We start from the raw sequence: 17,159 nt of genomic DNA on the forward strand, positions 1-17,159 counted from the left end.
AGTCATTTTTAAAATAAAGTTGGTAAGTCCAGGGCCGTTGCAGTAGATGAACTGGCCTCAAGCCCCCTGAACAACACCGTTGTAAAGGAGAGCGGGAGACCGAGGAAGCGAGGGCGGGCCAGTGGAGGGGGAGACGCCTGGGCGGCTGGAGGGGCAGGAAAAATGGTTGGGCGACTGGATGAGCACGCGACGGGAATGCACACCCGAGGGGCTGGTGAAGTCCCGAGCTCGCTTCCCTATGCCACCCACCTTCCAGGGTCACGGAAAGGACGTTCCAGGGAAGACTAGGCGCGGCGGGCGGGCGGCTGTGCGCTCCGCCGGGCGCAGAGCCGCGAGCCACTCGCTTCCCAGCCCCCAGCCCCGCACACGCTCCCCGCGCGCCTGCACGCCGGCCACGCACAGCCGCGCCCCCTGCCGCCGCGCGCGCTCAGGTGAGCGCTCTCCGAGCCCGCCGTGCGGCTAGCGCGCGTGCGCGCAGGTGAGCGCCCCGCCCCCGCCCGCCCCCGCCCCCGGGCTTGGCCACCTGCCCGCGAAACTTGTGGATTGTTGCCCTCGGGTCGCTCCGGGGCGTGGACACGGAAACGGGCCATGGAAGGTACGTCGGGGGCTCGCGAGCCCCGGGCCCGGCCGAGAGAGCGGGACCTAGACCGGCACCCCCGCCCGGACCGAGACCGCCATCCCGAGCGACAGCGGGACCGACCGGGGGACCGGCGGAGGGAGAGAAACGGCGGCGAGCGGAGGGACGGGGACCGGGACAGGGGGAGGGACCGAGGCCCTCGCCAGGACAGACACCGGGTCGGGGACCTTCGCGCCGGTGAACAAAGAGTTTGGGAAAAGTCCCACCAAAGCCGGACGCGGGACGGACCCCGGAGGCCGACCTGGGACGCAGCCCCGCCCCCCTGGCCCGCGCCTTGGGAAACCCCGGAGCCGCCGATCCAGAGGAAGGAGCGCTTCGCACCCGGTGGCCCGGCAAGGTGAGGTGGGGCTGCGGGGCGCCCTGCGACCTGGGCACCCGGAAAGCCTGGGTCTGAGACCCCCCCCCCCGGAGGTGCACCGGCGCCCCAGGCTCCGTGGCCTAGGAAGCCGGCTTCAAGGAAGAAAGTGCCATTCCCCCCTTCTGCGCTCTTAGGGGTGACCTGGGAGGGAAGGAAAACCTTACGGTGCCCCCACTTCTTAATCCGAACCCCGATTAACAAAGCAGAAACCACCCGTTAGCAGTGGCAGGTCCGGGGACCAAGGAAGGAAGGAGAGAGAACTTCAGGACCGGAAAGGGAAGGGGTGGGAAGGAGTTTAGGGAGGTGGGGTTAACCTGAGGCTCCTCCCTGACCTCCCCCGACCCAACCCCAACGTGCCCACAGGACTGCTCCGTGGGGCTTCAGATTCTTGTCCTGTGTTCCAAAACCGACCTTCCAAAGTCTCGTCAGGACCTGATAAGGTCAGCCCAATGAAGGGTTAATAGTTTAATCTGGCCTAGGGGTATATGCATTTCAAAACAGACAGCTGGGAGAAGCTACACTTTTAACCAAACAACTACATCTACCTAAAACTCCCCCACTGAAGGGCAGAGATTGCCTACCGCTGTCACTAAAGTCTTTCTGGAGAGCCTCATTCAAATCCCCTCATTGTTTCAGATCCCACCTCCCTGAATGAACCAACTGTGCTGTCCCTGCCTTGTAGAGCACAGAGAATTCCCCTAAGGCCTTGTGAGGTGAAAGCCTCATGCTGTTCTGGAAGGCTTAGGGAGCTAGGAGAGGGTAGGGATGGAAAGGAGGAGAGGAGGCAGTCGGTCCTAGACTCCACATCCCCGTCGGGAGTTGGTCTTTTTTCCATTCCATCGAGCTCCACAAATACTCCTGAATGACCAGATTATGTGCCAGGCCAACAAGGAGACAGGTACTGGGGTGATGACTGCCTTCTGATTTGGGACACCTGCCCTCTTCTCTAAGGAAATGTCAGGCTCCTCTCTGCTGTAGGATTTGGAGGCTTAAGCTCAGTCTCCTTCTCTGTTGTGTCCACACAGCTGGAAAGCTGTTATCCTGAGCTTATGTTCCATTATCTAAAACCAACTAGCCAAACTCTGACAAAGGTTGTGCCCAGATACAGGCACGAGCTGTTGTGTGTCCCTGACTAAAGCCAAATTGCATTAGTATCTCCTGAGCTGCATTTTGGGTTTCCTTATAAGCCAGTGTCCTGGCCCCCCCCCCCCCCCAGCCCCAAGGTGAGTGAAGGGAATACTTTTGATTTTTTGGCTCATAGCCAGTTGGTGGTTTGAAACCAAAGGACAATTTATTTCCACCTTTCCTCCACACAATAAGCTTTTATTTAATGGGCAGGATGGAGGGAGCCAGGGCTCTTACTTGATGGGTGAGATCTACTGACCGTGTCCACAATCTGGTAGGGGACTGACAGGTAAACGTGCATGGGAAACAGATTTGGAGAGAACAGATCCCCTGCCTGAGATCTGGAAGATTTCCTGGAGGATACTAACCTCAAAGCTGAGTTCTGGAAAAGGAGCAAGAATGAGGGCACCTGAGTGGCGTCTACCTTGGCTCAGATCATGATCCCAGGTTCCTGGGATAGAGTCCCACCACAGGCTTCCTGCTCAGAGGGGAGCCTGCTTCTCCCTCTCCCTTTGCCCCTCCCCTGCCAGTGCTCTCTCACAAATAAAATCAAAAAAAGAAAAGGAGCAAGAATGGGAAGACTGGGAGAGGAAATGAAAGGGGTTCCAAGCGGAGAAATAGCTTCCCCAGTGACCTAGAGCATGGGAGTGCAGGTCATCTTTTTGGGGGGCAGGGGGAGAGGAGCAGTTCACTATGGCTGGGTCTATTGAGTGTGAGGTTGTGAGTGACGAGAGATGAGCAAGGGCCTTCTGTGCTATGCTAAGTTTGGACTATATCCAAGGCCATGAGAGTTTAAGGATTTCAATCTCACTATGGATTTCCATAGTGAGAACACTGGAAGGATCCCTGGCGCCCAGCAGGTAGAATGCAGCCCCCACCATTGCATCCTGGACAAAGGTCAGGATATGCTGGATAAAGGGGAGGAAGGAAGGAAACTAGCAGAGAAGTAGAGATAGGAAGACATCCAAAGTTATCTGTATTACCCGTATGCCTAGAGGATTATTGCTGATTCAGCCCTTTTCAAAGTAATAAGAAGGAAGAGAATACCAGCCTGGGCATCAGACTCTTATGCATGTAAACTAGCTTTAAAGAAGGCCCTGTCCGTGCTGAACTGAAAAGTTAGGCTCACAAAGGTGGCTCCCGGCTACCTGGTTAGGTAGCTCCCGCAGCTGGGCAAACCAGCATCCAATCAGCGCTCAGAATTACAGGGATATGCAGCATGGTGCCTTAGCAGTGTTGGGCCAAGTGTTTGGATAGCCTGTGGGGCCATTACACCAGAGAATTCTCTGGAATATGAAATGCAGCAGCAAAATTTGTTTCTGTTCTGCACGTCTCTTTAATGACAGCATGAGATGTTCAGGGTTCTAATACTGAACAGGGCATTGAGTTTGAAGACCCTAATGGCCATGTATGTTTTCAGTTATAGTGAACCCACTTCAGGGAGATACCTGCCCTCGAACCCCAGGTCTGGCCTAGAGGAAGTGGAATATTACCAGTCAGAGGCTGAAGGACTCCTGGAATGCCATAAATGCAAATACTTGTGCACTGGAAGAGGTGAGCCATTTGGGAGGCATTTTGACCATTTATGTTTGCTGATGGTTCTGGAAGGGGTCTGAGCTAGTGAAGCAAAGATTCAAGCAGACTTTCCTTTAGGATTCCTAGCATTTTCATTTATAAAACTGCATGAGGTTCTCATTCTACCCCCCCCCCCAAAATTGTAGGCACATCTGAAAGGTACACCTAGATTTCCAGTGCTTGTCTTCAAATATCTGCTGAGGCGAGCAGCCATGTTTGCGGGTTTCAGGTTCCAGGTGGGACTGCAGGGAGAACCAGTTATGAGCTGCCGGCTGTGGGAGGGCTGAGTTAGACACAGAAAGCCACCTGGAGGGGCACCCTGGTAGCAGTTCATGCAACAGCATGTCTTAAAATTTGTGGACTGAGATCCACAGTAAGAAATATACCTTGCATGAAGACCCAAGTTCACACACATACACATGTTCTGAAACGGTACTTACCTTATTAGATACCAGCTACGTGGGTAATTTCTATTCCACCCTGTTTCATTGAGAACAAACAAAAACAAAAAAACACAGTTATTGGAACGAGCACGGTTTGCAAAACACATAAATAATATCATGTGTCAGCTCCAAATGTGGTGCCCAGAGTTCCCATCCAAGCATTCGTCTTGGCCTTGCCAGCAATGAAGAAAATCTGGTTTGCCAGGGTGAGCCCTTGGGGCTCATGTGATTTGGTGAGAGATTTTTTCGAGGCTGCATATGACTAAGGGAGGAAACTTCTCAGCCTGAGGGAGAGAAATCAAGGAACTTGTACCTGAAAATGTATCGTAGGATGACTCCAATAATGCAGGTGATTATGGGATTCTCTGGAACTTCCGTTAAAGAGCTCTAGACAATGCAGGTACAGGAATCTGCACTCTAGTTTACATTTATTGGCACAACCGCATTGCTTCTAATTTGCTCAGTGATTCCTGAAGCTCAGAGAGGTATAGTAAGATACCCCAAGCCACACAGCTGTTAACTTGAGAGAGCTGGAATGGAAACTCAGAGCCTAACTCAAGGCCTGAAATGGTTTACTTGCTTGACCTTTCTTTTTTTTTCCTTGATGATAAAAATAATGGGAGTAAGCCAGAGGCTGGGTTAACAGGTTTCTCAGTAGAAGTATGTTTTCCATTGTGATTATTTTACCAAGAGGAGAGGGCAGGACTTGAGCTTCCTGACCAAAACACACCTCGATTTAGCTTTGACTGCTTCTGGCTATTTGGCTTTGGACCTAGAGATCATTTCTGAGTCAAGGTAGTGAAAGGCTGGTTGAGCAGTCAGAAGCTAACCACGGAGGGCTTATAAAGACCTCTGGATATGCAGAGACCCACATCAGTACACAATACTTGGTGTTGTGTTGAGAGAAATAGCCATTGAACACCTGGAACTTGTCTCCAGCAGCAAATGCAGGCCTGGATAAGGGTCACCCAAAGATTTTCAGCCCTATCTTGAGAGTAGATCTTTTGTGACTTCTTTTCCTTACTGGTGAAATCATGTCCTCTTCCAGCAAACTGGTGGAAGTGGGAGGCAGCTATGGCCCTCACTGACTTCCTAGGGAGACCCCGAAGTTTGGGCAGTAAGTCATGCTTTGCAAGTTCAGTGGAACAGTCTGGACACCGATGGAAAGAGATGGGTCCCAAATTCCCTTACGAGCAAGTCCCCTGAGATACTAAAATCTTTAGGCGCTGAGACTAAAGATCAGATAAAAAGCAAGTACAGCTGTCCCCATGTGCATATCAGGTCACCAGGGGATCCTGTGCTCATTTATTACTTGGGTGAGGAGTTGCAAGATCCCTGGGAGGAGGGCGCATTTCCTGCTCCCCTCCTTGGCTCCCTGCTTTGTTTGGAGCAGTTTCTTTTTTGCCTTTGTTCTTTCTGTCCCTCCTTCAGCTGGGTAATGCTCACATCATGATGTTTGCATTCAGCTTGTAGCCTGAATTACACAGCTCCCCAGCCCTCCTTATTCTTTCCTGGTTCTATTAAAGCTACAACAGGAACAAGGGGGTTGTAGGGGCTCTGCCCTCCCCACACTGTATTAAGAAATATGTGTATGTATATATAATTGTCGCCATACAGCAAGACATTGGGAAAACCCTAAATGTCCTTTACTCTGGAATTATTTAAATTCATTGTGTTATTCTATACATCCTCTAAAAATATGAAGTAGATTTATATTTGCTGAGGTAGAAAAAAAATGTTCATACTATATTCTTAAGTGAAAAAACAGGTTATATAATAGTTATAGAATAGTAGGTAGAGTAGGACCCTGTTCTTCACGTAAAAGCAAATAGCAAAAATGATGCATATATGACAAAAGTCCAGAAGAAAAAATAATGGTCACAGTGGTTGTATTTTTAAATAGTTGGATTTTAGGTAATTATTATATGTTTTTGTCTTTATTTTTTTACCATCAGTATATACTACTTTTATAATTAAAGACAACAATAAGGCTCTCTGCATTTTGGGGGGAACTGAAGAGTGTAAAGACAATACCTGAGAGTATATCGTTCCGTTGGAGAGTGTGTAGGTGTAACACAGCTTCATCCGTAAACCACCCGGGCCCAGGAGGCACAAAATCTGGTTCTCTAAATACCAGGGAGCTGCTGACCGTCTACTCCAAGTCAGCTGACCTAGCGGGACTGTGGCAGCATATACAGTTTCCAGCTCAGAAACACCCAGCTTTGTAGAATCCTGAGAAAAAGAAGCCACACACAAGAGTACTTAATTGTATGATTCCATGTACATGAAATTCTAGAAAGGCCAACCTAATTCCTAATGGTAGAAGGTAGATCAGTGATTGTCTGAGGAGGGTAAGGGATTGATCACAAATGTTCTCTTGGGCACTTTCTGGGCAGATAAAGATGTTCTGTATCTTGACTCTGGTGGCGTGGCATATATGTTTGTCAGAACTCAACAAGCTCTACACTTAACATGGGTCATTTTGTCCCGTATCCATTATATCTCCATGAGGTTGATTTTAAGGAAAGCAGCCCAGTTTGGGCAGAGAAGCTGGAGCTCTTTCCTTGTCCAAGACAGAGAAGCCAAGGGTCCCTGAGAGAACCTAGCCCTGCGACAGTGTCACGGCCCAGATTTGCTCTTTAGGGAAACTAAAGAAAACAAAGTTAAATTGTAAAACAGACTTACTGAGTTGAAATCTAAGAACAATGAAGCCAATTACGTTTCTCTAATCCAGTAAGCCTTGTGGGTTTAATTAATCTTTCCTGTTTCCAATACACATGAACACGGTTAACATTTGGATGTATAACTTCCATACTTGATTGTATTTTTTTAAGCTCTATGTTCTTTCTTTCAAACTTGGAGAAGTTTCCTCTTTCAAACTGAAGCAAGCTGCAAAACATATCTAAAGAGGAGATCACTCTTTCTTAGTCTCTTTGGCAGGGAAGGGCTGGGGCAGAGAACGTTCTCTCCTTCCATATAGGATGCCTTTTTCTGGTTGGGAGCTGGCCTGATTTCTCCCACCGTCTTCCTGCACCCCAGCAGGGGCAGGCTCTCTGGAGAGTTACTCTTTCTAGCTCCGAGTACCTCCGACAGCATTTCCAGAGCCCATCTCGTGCCCCTCACATAGCTGGGGCAGCTCGGGCCTCCCGGGGCGCAATACAGAGCCTGCGGTGGTGTGAGCTACCACGGGGAAGAGGAGCACCGAGGCGGAAGTCTCCGAGGACGAAAGAGCAGCTCTCAAAATGGTAACACGCCCTTCTTTTGCAGCCTGCTGCCAGATGCTGGAGGTGCTGCTGAACTTGTTGATCCTGGCCTGCAGCTCTGTGTCTTACAGTTCCACAGGGGGCTACACGGGCATCACCAGCCTGGGGGGCATTTACTACTACCAGTTCGGAGGCGCTTTCAGTGGTTTCGAGGGCGCCGACGGGGAGAAAGCACAGCAGCTGGACGTCCAGTTCTACCAGCTGAAGCTGCCCACGGTCACTGTGGCGATGGCCTACAGCGGAGCCCTCATGGCCTTCTGCTGCCTCCTTGTCGTCCTGGGCGTCCTGCGGGTCCCGTGGCACTGCCCCCCATGGCTGCTGATTGAAGCCTTGTTGGACGCGCTCATCGCGGGGGCCTACGTCCCCGCTCTCTGCTTCTACTTCCGCCACCTCTCGGCTGCCTATGCGTCCCCGGTGTGCAGAGAGAGGGAGGCGCTGTACCAGAGCAAAGGGTACAGCGGCTTCAGCTGCAGTTTCCACGGGGGAGATATAGGAGCTGCCATCTTTGCCGCCCTGAGCGTCGGGCTCTTTGCCCTGGGGGCTGTGCTGGCCATCCGGGGTTACCGGAAGGTCAGGAAGCTCAAAGAGAAGCCTGCAGAGATGTTGGAGTTTTAGGCTTTTTAAGCCGTCCTGCCATATGTGAGCAGTGGAAGTTACTCTGAACCACTGTCTTTCACGGAATACTTTGCCGTGGGCCAACGTCGGTATCCTGGGGGGAGCTCTGGGTTACACCAAGCGGCGTTCTCGGAGGTAATGAGTTCTAGAGTCCTCTGTTGGTGAGCGAGGAGCCAAAATTATTGAAACAGAACAAAACTGGAGGTCAGGACCCACGAGGAGAAGGCACGAGTTGCAGCAATGCACTTTCTTGCACTTTCGATTAGCTCAAGGGAATTAACCAAGTGAGTCTGAAGATCCTTATCTTCAAAGTCCTTGGAAAGCCATATACACTGGAGACAACATTTCGACTTGAGCTTTTCTAAACACAACTGTCTTAAGCAGATGAGCCCCAAAGCTTTTCCACACTGAGGTCTCGGATCCTTCACTTCCTTAATGCTCTGGATGCAGGGTGTAGAGACACCGGGGAGACTCCGCCTGTAAGTTGGAGGTAGGCGTGGGCCAAGCAAAGAGGAATCAGATTCATTCACTGGGTTGCAAAGAAGCTATTCTAACAAGACCCCCACAGTGACCTTGAAAACTCAATAAGTGTTTTGTACCTCTTGTAAATGTACCATTGTATGATGAATTAAACCCAACATCTGGAATTCAGGATCCATCCAGAATAAAAGAATGTAAAATCTTTCCCAATGGAAGAATGCTACTTTTGGCCAGACAACTTCATGGGTTCTTACTGCATGTTAAATTATGACTCCTGGAATATTACAATATATTCTTGATACAAGTGAATATGTTCTTTGCTTTACATGAATCCAGTAAAAGTCCAAAGAAAAATTTTAACTTGGAGGTGATGCTTCTCTTTACAACATATTTTTAACAGGATTCCCTTAAATACAGGCAATTTGTCACATTTAAAAGGTGCGTTTCATTTGGGTTTAGAAAACGAAATAAATGCTTGGCTATGATTAGACGATTTCTTAAAGAATACATAAGAAAGCATGAAGAGTATTTGCTTCCAGAGAGGAGATTTTATTTCCCATTTTAGCATAACTTGACTGCACATCTCAGTTTTTTTTTTTTAGATAAATTAAAAAAATTTATTTTCTCCCCTCTTTGTTCACATTTACAGTGCAAAGGCAGAAGTAGATGTATAATTAAGCGGAGTATTACATGATCAGCCACAAAACCAGCCTCACCCAGAAAGACCCCATTTATAACAAAAATCCCATGTCTGTTTTGGTCTCCACTTCCCTCTCCAGAGCCCTCTGCTCTCTTTCCGGAGACTTGTCCCATCCCACTGTCGAGATAAACTGCTAGCTCTGCCAGTCACCCTTGTTGTCTTCTGAGGGCTGTGAATCTTTCTGCACTAACAGCAAGGTTAGAAACACATGAGCCTGGGAGCGCCTGGGTGGCTCAGTCAGTTAAGTGTCTGCCTTCAGCTCAGGTCATGATCTCAGGGTCCTGGGATCGAGTCCCTGCTCAACGGGGAGTCTGCCTTTCCCTTTGCCCCTCCCCCTGCTTGTGTGTGCTCTCTCTCTCAAAATCTTGGAAAAAAAAAAAAAAAAGGAAATACGTGAGCCTGTTTGATATTAATAGCTAAGCCAGGCCAGGCCTGGCTGGTACTGTGATGATATTCAGTGGCCATATTCCTTCTGCAGACCCAATAGCACTGGACCCGGCAACAGACCATTATTGCTCTCCACTGTCATAGCCAGGGGGTAGTTGACAAGATCTAGATTTATTTCATTTCAGCCTGGCAGATACATGCATGGATCACGACTCCACTGTCCCAGAAGGAAGCATTCAGCTTCCCCCATCTTATAGCAGGGCAGTGTTCCTGTCTCCCTTTGGTGGGTGAGACGTTAACGTGCGTGCGGAAGGAAAACCAAGGCAGAGAAGAGTATTAGATGTGGGGTAAAACTGCTGCCCCTGAATTAGAGTGATGTTTGGGCCAATTCACTTGCACTGCTACAGGGGGCAAGTGGCCAGTCCCTTACAGCGCCTGGGTGGAGAGTGGGCAGTTCTGATCTGATGCTATTTTCAGATTTAAATTAGAGGAATGTAGTTCCTCAACTGTCAGAGCCTTTGGCTGCTGTGTCCCATGGACCTAGGAATTTGTGTGGGCCCAGCAGGAGTTAGGACCAGCAAGCCCAGGAGCTGGTGCCTCAGTCTGTCAGAGAGACTGGTATTTCGCCGCCCCGTTTTTAAACGTTGTGGTACTCCCTAGTGTATTAGCAAGGCTTCCCGATTTCTGGGAATCCACACTTCTCATAATTTGTCCCATTTCTTAAATCTCTCACTAAGCCCCTTCCATTGTCTAAACGTTACCGAGTAGCATCACCATCTGCTTGCATTAACATTTTATGATTTTCGAAATCCTTAGATGTACTTGCTTTCATCGGGGCCCTGTGGAGTAAGGCAGGCCCTACCTTCCTTTGTCAGATGAAGTGTGTGAGGCTTCGCGTCAGTGACGGGGGCAAGATCACCGGCAGCGAAGTGTGGGGACATGAGCCTGGCGTTCCCACTCTAGGTTCATATGCTTTTCTCTTAGTTCTCTGAACCCTGGAGCATGATAGGAGACATTCTTCCAGAAGTATGCCTAAGCAGAGGCCAGGGCCTCTGTCAGTGATGAACGAAAGCTGACCTTGGACAAGAAGATATTCAGTGTCCAGTCACCTCTTGGTTCCTAAAACTCACCAGAAACCCCCAAGTGAGCAGCCCACATGTCTGTCAGCTGAATAGACTGGTCCATCCACACAGTGGCGCCGGAGCCCATGTAACGAAGTCTGTGGACACTGTGGGAGCAGATCTGAAAACACCTCCAGGAATAGTAAATGAACAAGACTCAGAGCAGCATGTGTGGTATGCTTCCTGGTGGAAAAAAAAAAGAGCAGGGAAGGGGGATGAAATGCAGATTTGAGGCTGCTTTTATTTGCATGAAGGAACACTGGAAAGTTATATTAGGAAATAATGAAAGTGGATGGGGGCAGAGCACAGGACGGACGGGGACAGGAGTGATTTTTCTCAGTGTATTCCTTTTTAGGTCATTTTATAGTTTCAAAAAAACCTTTAAAATTTGAAATAATTATAGATCCACGAAATGGTAACAAAACTAGGGCGGAGATCTCGCGCGCCCTCCGTCCCATTTTCCCCCGTGCTCTCGGTGCTCCCATCTTGCGTAACCAGAGCGCGGCACGGCGCGGTCAGCTCACCAGCTCCACTGCACTCACGTCCGGGTGCGTGCACGTTCACATCCCCACCACCACGGTCAACTCCAGCACTCTTCCATGCTCCGGCGTCACTAGGGCTCCCGCACGTCTCCCTGTCCACCGACAGCCATGGGTCCTGGCTCACTGTCCGTAATTGTGTCATTTTGAGACTGCTACATAAATGGAATCACACAGTGTATAACCTTTGAGCCTGGCTTTTTTCTGCTTATCGTAATTCCCCTGAGAGCCTTCAAAGCAGTCGCATGTCTCCGCCGCACCTTCCCTTTGACCAATGAGTCGAGTTTCCCGTGGTATAGATGTACTTGACTGCTAACCCCTCCTCGCCTGTGGAAGGATATCTGGGCTTCTGATAATGAGGCTGTGACAGATAAAGCTCCTGTGAGCTTTCATGTACACGGTTTTGGGTAGACTTTTAGTTTTTGTTTCTTTAGGATAACTGCTCCAGGAGTGCAGTTGCAGAGATATACGGTTAAGTATAGGTTTCTGGGGTTTTGTTTTTTTTTTAAGAAACTGACAAAATTTTTTCCAGAGTGGCATTTTGTTTTTCGAACATATATTAAAGAAAAAAAAAACAAACACAAAACTGGGGTGCCTGGCTGGCTCTGTCGGTAGGGTATACAGCTCTTGATCTCAGCATCGTGAGTCCGAGCCCCACATTGGGCATGGAGCCTACTTAAACATCCATCCATCCATCCATCCATCCATCCATCCACACATTTGAAAAACAAAAACCAAGGATGTTAGTGTTGAATCAGACCGTGTCCTTAAAACCAGGGCACCGGTGGAAGTTCTCGAGTCTGACCTCGAGTTTTCCCGGGTGAGTGATGTCAGCGTTAAATCCCACATCTCTCTCCTCCTAGGTGTGGTCCAGATAGTGGAGGTGATACTGAATGGGATGGTTCTCATGTGTGTCGTGGCCTCCTACTTTGTCCTTGCTGGGTTCACTGCGAGCTTTACCAGTGGCGGAGGCTTTGGGAACAACTACTACTCACCATTCGAGGGCACCGAGCTGGAGCAGGCTCGGCAGCTGGACCAGAAGTACACAGTCCTTCGGGCACCCCTGATCTACGGGGGCGTGGCTGTTTCTCTGGGCCTGGGTGTCCTCACTATGAGCGTCTTACTCCAAGGAGCCAAAAGCCTCACGGAACTGTCGGGGAAGTGGCTGCTCTTGGAGGCCGCCTTCAGCCTCCTGGCGGCGGTGAGCTACGGCGTGGCCATCGGCATGTACCTCCACGTGGCCTTGCAGATCAATGCCACAGACACCTGCAGAGCACGAGCGAGGCTCTACGCCCGCAAGGGCCTCACCTGGATGAACTGCCAGCTGGCAGGCACGGACGGGGCGGCGGCCACCTTTGCCTGTCTCCTGGTGGTGATGTACAGCACCAGTGTGGTGCTGGCCCTGCGGAGCTACCGGCGACAGAAGCACTACAAAGAGAGCCAGGCACAGCACAGGGGCTGCGGTGACGCGCCCGAGTACCTGTGGTCGGGAACTCTCTGAGACCGTCTTCTGGAGCCTACGGGCCAACGCACCTCCCTTGTCTCTCTCAGAAAGAGGTTATCTTTTCAGATGACACATTAGACAACTCGAGGTTACAGACGGTCCCGTCGGTACCAACAGAACTAAGGAGCCAGAGAAATTCGGGAAGACAGGGGAGACTGACAGGTCGGGGGGTAGCAGGCCCAGCGCTACAGCCGAAATAATCTTGCCTGGCGTAACTAAAGTCACGACAAGAAATATGCCACTGCTCCCCGTGTTGGGTCCCAGGGGAATGATTTTAAAGCAGTTGTATGATTGAATTCTAAATGAGGGACGACATTCTGACTCTCCGAGAACGAAGCCGCCATGACTGCCTGGGGCCCAGGGAGCCTCCCTCCCTTCAAGATGGGAGGCAGGATTCCTGAATAAAGAGAGATGCCGGTAGCATGCGTGGTCTGCCCCAGGATCCCTGCAGTCGGGCTGAGAGAAAAAGGGTTTTTGCCAGCTTTCCAAGTTCCTTTTTTTGTTGCAGGTCATTCATTTGGATTTCACGTTCCTAAAATATGTTATAATTTTCTTAAATATGAGGCTTTCCAGAGAGTGAGAAATAAAATTCATGAACTTCTTAAATGTGTTATTCAACTGATTTCAAAAATAGAACAGTTAATTTTACTAGACTAGAAGGGCTTATTGGAGGCTTCCCCTTTTCTACCTTCCCTGACAGTGCCCTCCAGAGTAGGCCTTCAAAGGCAGCTTGTGATCTCTCATGACCCTGGATTGTTTTCATAATGTAATAGATCATTAACACTGAATATTAAAAATAAAGTTCTTTCAATTATTTTAATCTCAAGTTTTATAGCTGTTCTTATACTTTATGACTGGTCTCAGATTTTCAGTTCATGTTGGGCGCACCTCGAAATACACACGCCCTGATCATAAAGTTTTTCCGATTGCCCTCTTGCTTTTCAACAGCTAGTCCTTTCTTCCCCATAATATCAGTTTGACTTTCATATTATAAATGAGGTTAAGCTATTAATAAATTAAATTTTTAGTACATTTCTAAAAACAATCTTTTTCCACAATGCAATTCTGACATCATTTTCAGATTCTCTAATTTCTAGTTAGTAAGAAACCAGCAAATGTAAGCCTCTTTCAACATAGACCAAAATGGCTGTTAAAAGAAAATTAAGTCAGTGTCATTTTCCCCCTCTGCACCCTCCAACTGCTCTCCCCCCTGGAACATACTACTTTTCCTCTCCTCTCAGATCCTTTCAACAGCTTTCTTACGGAACCTCTCCAAGCCGAAAGGTCAAAACCACCTCATACAGAAATGGGAAAATATCTAATTGTACTTCTCTAAGAAGTAAAGCTTGGAGGGAAATAATAATCAACTGAGAATCTACATTATTGGGGTTAACGTACAAACACACCTATGCCACTGAGAGTCGCTTCCTCTCTCACCTTCAGCCTTGAGGCAGTGGCCAGAGTCCCCCAGTTTTCACCGAGTGGTAGACAGGATGTTTAACAACAGCGGAAATCAACCCATTCATTCCTCACACACTCCCCCAGAAAAGACTATCCTCCCTTTCCCAGCTCTTCTCAACTAGCATTCTTCCCGGAGACATGTCCCTACATCTGGGTCTTTCGCTCGATAAAACGGGGACTCTGGCCCATCTAGACCCCAGCGCCGTGCCTGGGGCGGCGACACTCCTGCTCTGGAAGCTCCCCTCCTCCCGAGGGATCGGAGGCCATCCGTCACTGTAATCATAACCTTCCACCTGTGGAGTTTCGTCACGTCCAAAGGCCTGAGCAAACCTGGTCTTATTTACTACCACTTGTCTGATAGGCAGGTCAGGATTTATTGTTCACCCGGTACAGATGTTAAGTGGCTTACCTAACAGCTGACATTCTGTTGACGGCTCACCATTTGCCGGGCCCAGTACTGGGCTAAAGCAGCATTTGCATCGTCTCACTCAAGCTCACAACTGTTGGGAGAGATGGTATTATTCCCATGTAGCAGTTGAGGAAAACGGAGTCTTAGGTTATTTAACTTGCCTAAAGTCAATTTTTTTTTAAGAGAGGGAGAGGGAGAGAAAGAATCTTAAGTAGATTCCATGCCCAGCGTGGAGCCTGTTGTGGGGCTTGATCTCATGACTGAGATCATGACCTGACCCAAAATCAAGAGTTGGACACTTAACCGACTGAGCCACCCACCACGCAGGTGGCCCCAGTCAAATCTTTTACGTAGTAGAGACAAAACTTACCCAACACGTTCAGAACATGTTCTGAGACACTAACGCATTCTTTTGGCTTTTGTTGTACCAGGGACTATCACACGAGGCAGAGGACACATTCAGAGGACTTGACTTCTGCCGCCCTGGAGCGGGGAGGGAGTGTCTCAGAGAACTGAGGCACTAAAGCACATAGATGGTGGCTCTGAGCCCAGCACATGCAGGTGCTAACGAACAGCTGATGTACCAAAGTTTTAAAATGTTCATTCTGTTAGATAAGGAGGAAACCTGCAAAATGATTTCAATTGGCTTTTATTTAGAGAAACCTGATCTTGCTTGGGAGTCCAGAGATTATGGGAGACAACTGGTGGGGGACGGAGGGGGGTGAAGATTTAATTTAGAGGCTTAACTGGATTTTAAGTATTTTGTGAGTCAGAGTGCACTCCTACATCTGAGGTTCTGACACCAAACCCTTATATTAGGACAAACACGACGACTAGATTATCCAGTTGGCTCTTCTATGTCATCATCAGCTCTATGGTTTAGGATCCATCAATTACTTACAACTGAGTTTCCTCTAGTCAGCCAGCAACCTGCATGCAAATAAGGACTGTTTCCTGTCTTTGGATTTATTTAAACATATAAGTCAAGTCAGAATATGTTTCTTAACATAAAAAATCTTTATTGCTATTTCAGCTTAAGAGGTGAAAATATTTATTCTTGCCTTAACTCATAGCTTCATAATGTCATGGAATGTGGTTTCATTTGTTATCTTCCTCTAAAGCAAACAAAAAAAAAAAAAAAGGGAGGGGGCAAGAAAAATCCTAAAGGTACTTTTGGTTAAGAAAACTAATTCTATATACAAGTTAGAGAAATTACAGTTTCATGCCAAAATATTTATAAAATAACAGGTATTCCATTTTAAAACAAAGCCATGAAAAAGATATTCCATTTTATTTTATTTATTATTATTGTTATTGTTATTTTTTACAAACAATAGATTTGCTGCAACATGCTCTGGCTCATATTATTGAATTAAAAAATTTAACACATTTCAAAAATATCAAAAATACACTATAATGAGTCTTAGGACTACAATACAACAATGATTGCACAAAACCATAAGATATGAACTCACTGTCTGGATGACATCCACTGGCAACAGTGAGAGAAAACCCTATAGCATCTGGGAGAAGTGCGTGAAATTTAGAATACAAGGATCACCAAATGAAAGAAACAGCAGGATTTACTGTAGCTGCTTTCCTCAATCTAGGAAGTGCTTACCCAACTATGGGGTAAGAGTCACTAACTGGAGAGAAAGATGAACTTGCCTCCAAGACTGGGGGAGTCTGAAAAGGCCCCACCCAGAGGGAAGTAAAAAGTGACACGACGCAGTTCTCTCGTGATGCTGCAGGCATCACTGAATGGCTTGGAGACTAATTATTTAATAAATGGTACATTTATCCATAACAGCCAGATGCTCCCTTATGGAGGTGTCTTCATTAATAATTATTGAGTAGATAGAGAAGGTGAGCCTGTGGCTTCCAAGTACCTGCTTTTGCTGAAGGTCTACATGGGAAGAAGAGCAACGTTTGATATTCAGTAGCTAAACCCAACCCGGCTGGCTCCACCTCCCGGACCATAGCACAGACTACAGACAACTCTAATAGCACCCAATGATGACCAAGCTGCTTGTGCTGGCTCTTCCATACACCAGGAAAATGAATTCGCCAGCTTATTGCACACATACACTCTACAGTAGTATAATAGTGACGCCCTCAGTTGTATGAGGAGTGCCAATTCAATGACTCTCCGGTAGACTCGTAATGACACAGCGCCATTCAAACTTTCGAACATATTTCCAATCCATTTGGATAAAAATAAGAATACCATGGCTGCCAAGACTCGTGTATTTTTCTTTCTTCCATGGGACTCCTGAGCTGCTCCCAGAAGCAGGAGTGATATTCTTTCACAAATTCTCTTACAGTTCTCTATTAAATGGGAGGTACACGCAGAGACCTGAGAATCACGCAGAGGCCAGAATCTCTGGGCTAGAGATCAACGGTACTCTACCCACCAGGGGAACACATCCTCTGGGTAAAGTCCTGGGAAGTAGATTACATTCACCTGGAGAGAGAGTCCTGGATTTCACCACCTGACAACCTAATCAGATCACACGACTGTAAATGACCTCATAGGTCAAGA

General features: G+C 48.1%; 1 protein-coding gene across 2 annotated transcripts; it reads left to right on the top strand.

Moving 5' to 3' along the window:
* The first annotated feature begins 556 nt into the window (after positions 1 to 556).
* Positions 557 to 12,744, top strand: MARVELD3 (MARVEL domain containing 3). Of its 2 annotated transcripts, none has more exons than XM_035025321.1 (3): positions 557 to 974; positions 3,541 to 3,674; positions 12,107 to 12,744. In XM_035025321.1, the coding sequence occupies exons 1-3, from the start codon at positions 589 to 591 to the stop codon at positions 12,742 to 12,744; spliced, it is 1,158 nt and encodes a 385-aa protein (XP_034881212.1). In that variant the 5' UTR covers positions 557 to 588. The 2 variants fall into 2 exon arrangements, with proteins under 2 accessions (XP_034881212.1, XP_034881213.1); XM_035025322.1 differs by lacking the exon at positions 12,107 to 12,744 and adding an exon at positions 7,406 to 8,647.
* The last annotated feature ends 4,415 nt before the right edge of the window (positions 12,745 to 17,159 follow it).

Source organism: Mirounga leonina, unplaced genomic scaffold, assembly GCF_011800145.1.
Source record: "Mirounga leonina isolate KUSES-001 unplaced genomic scaffold, KU_Mleo_1.0 Mir_180, whole genome shotgun sequence".
NCBI lineage: Eukaryota > Metazoa > Chordata > Mammalia > Carnivora > Phocidae > Mirounga > Mirounga leonina.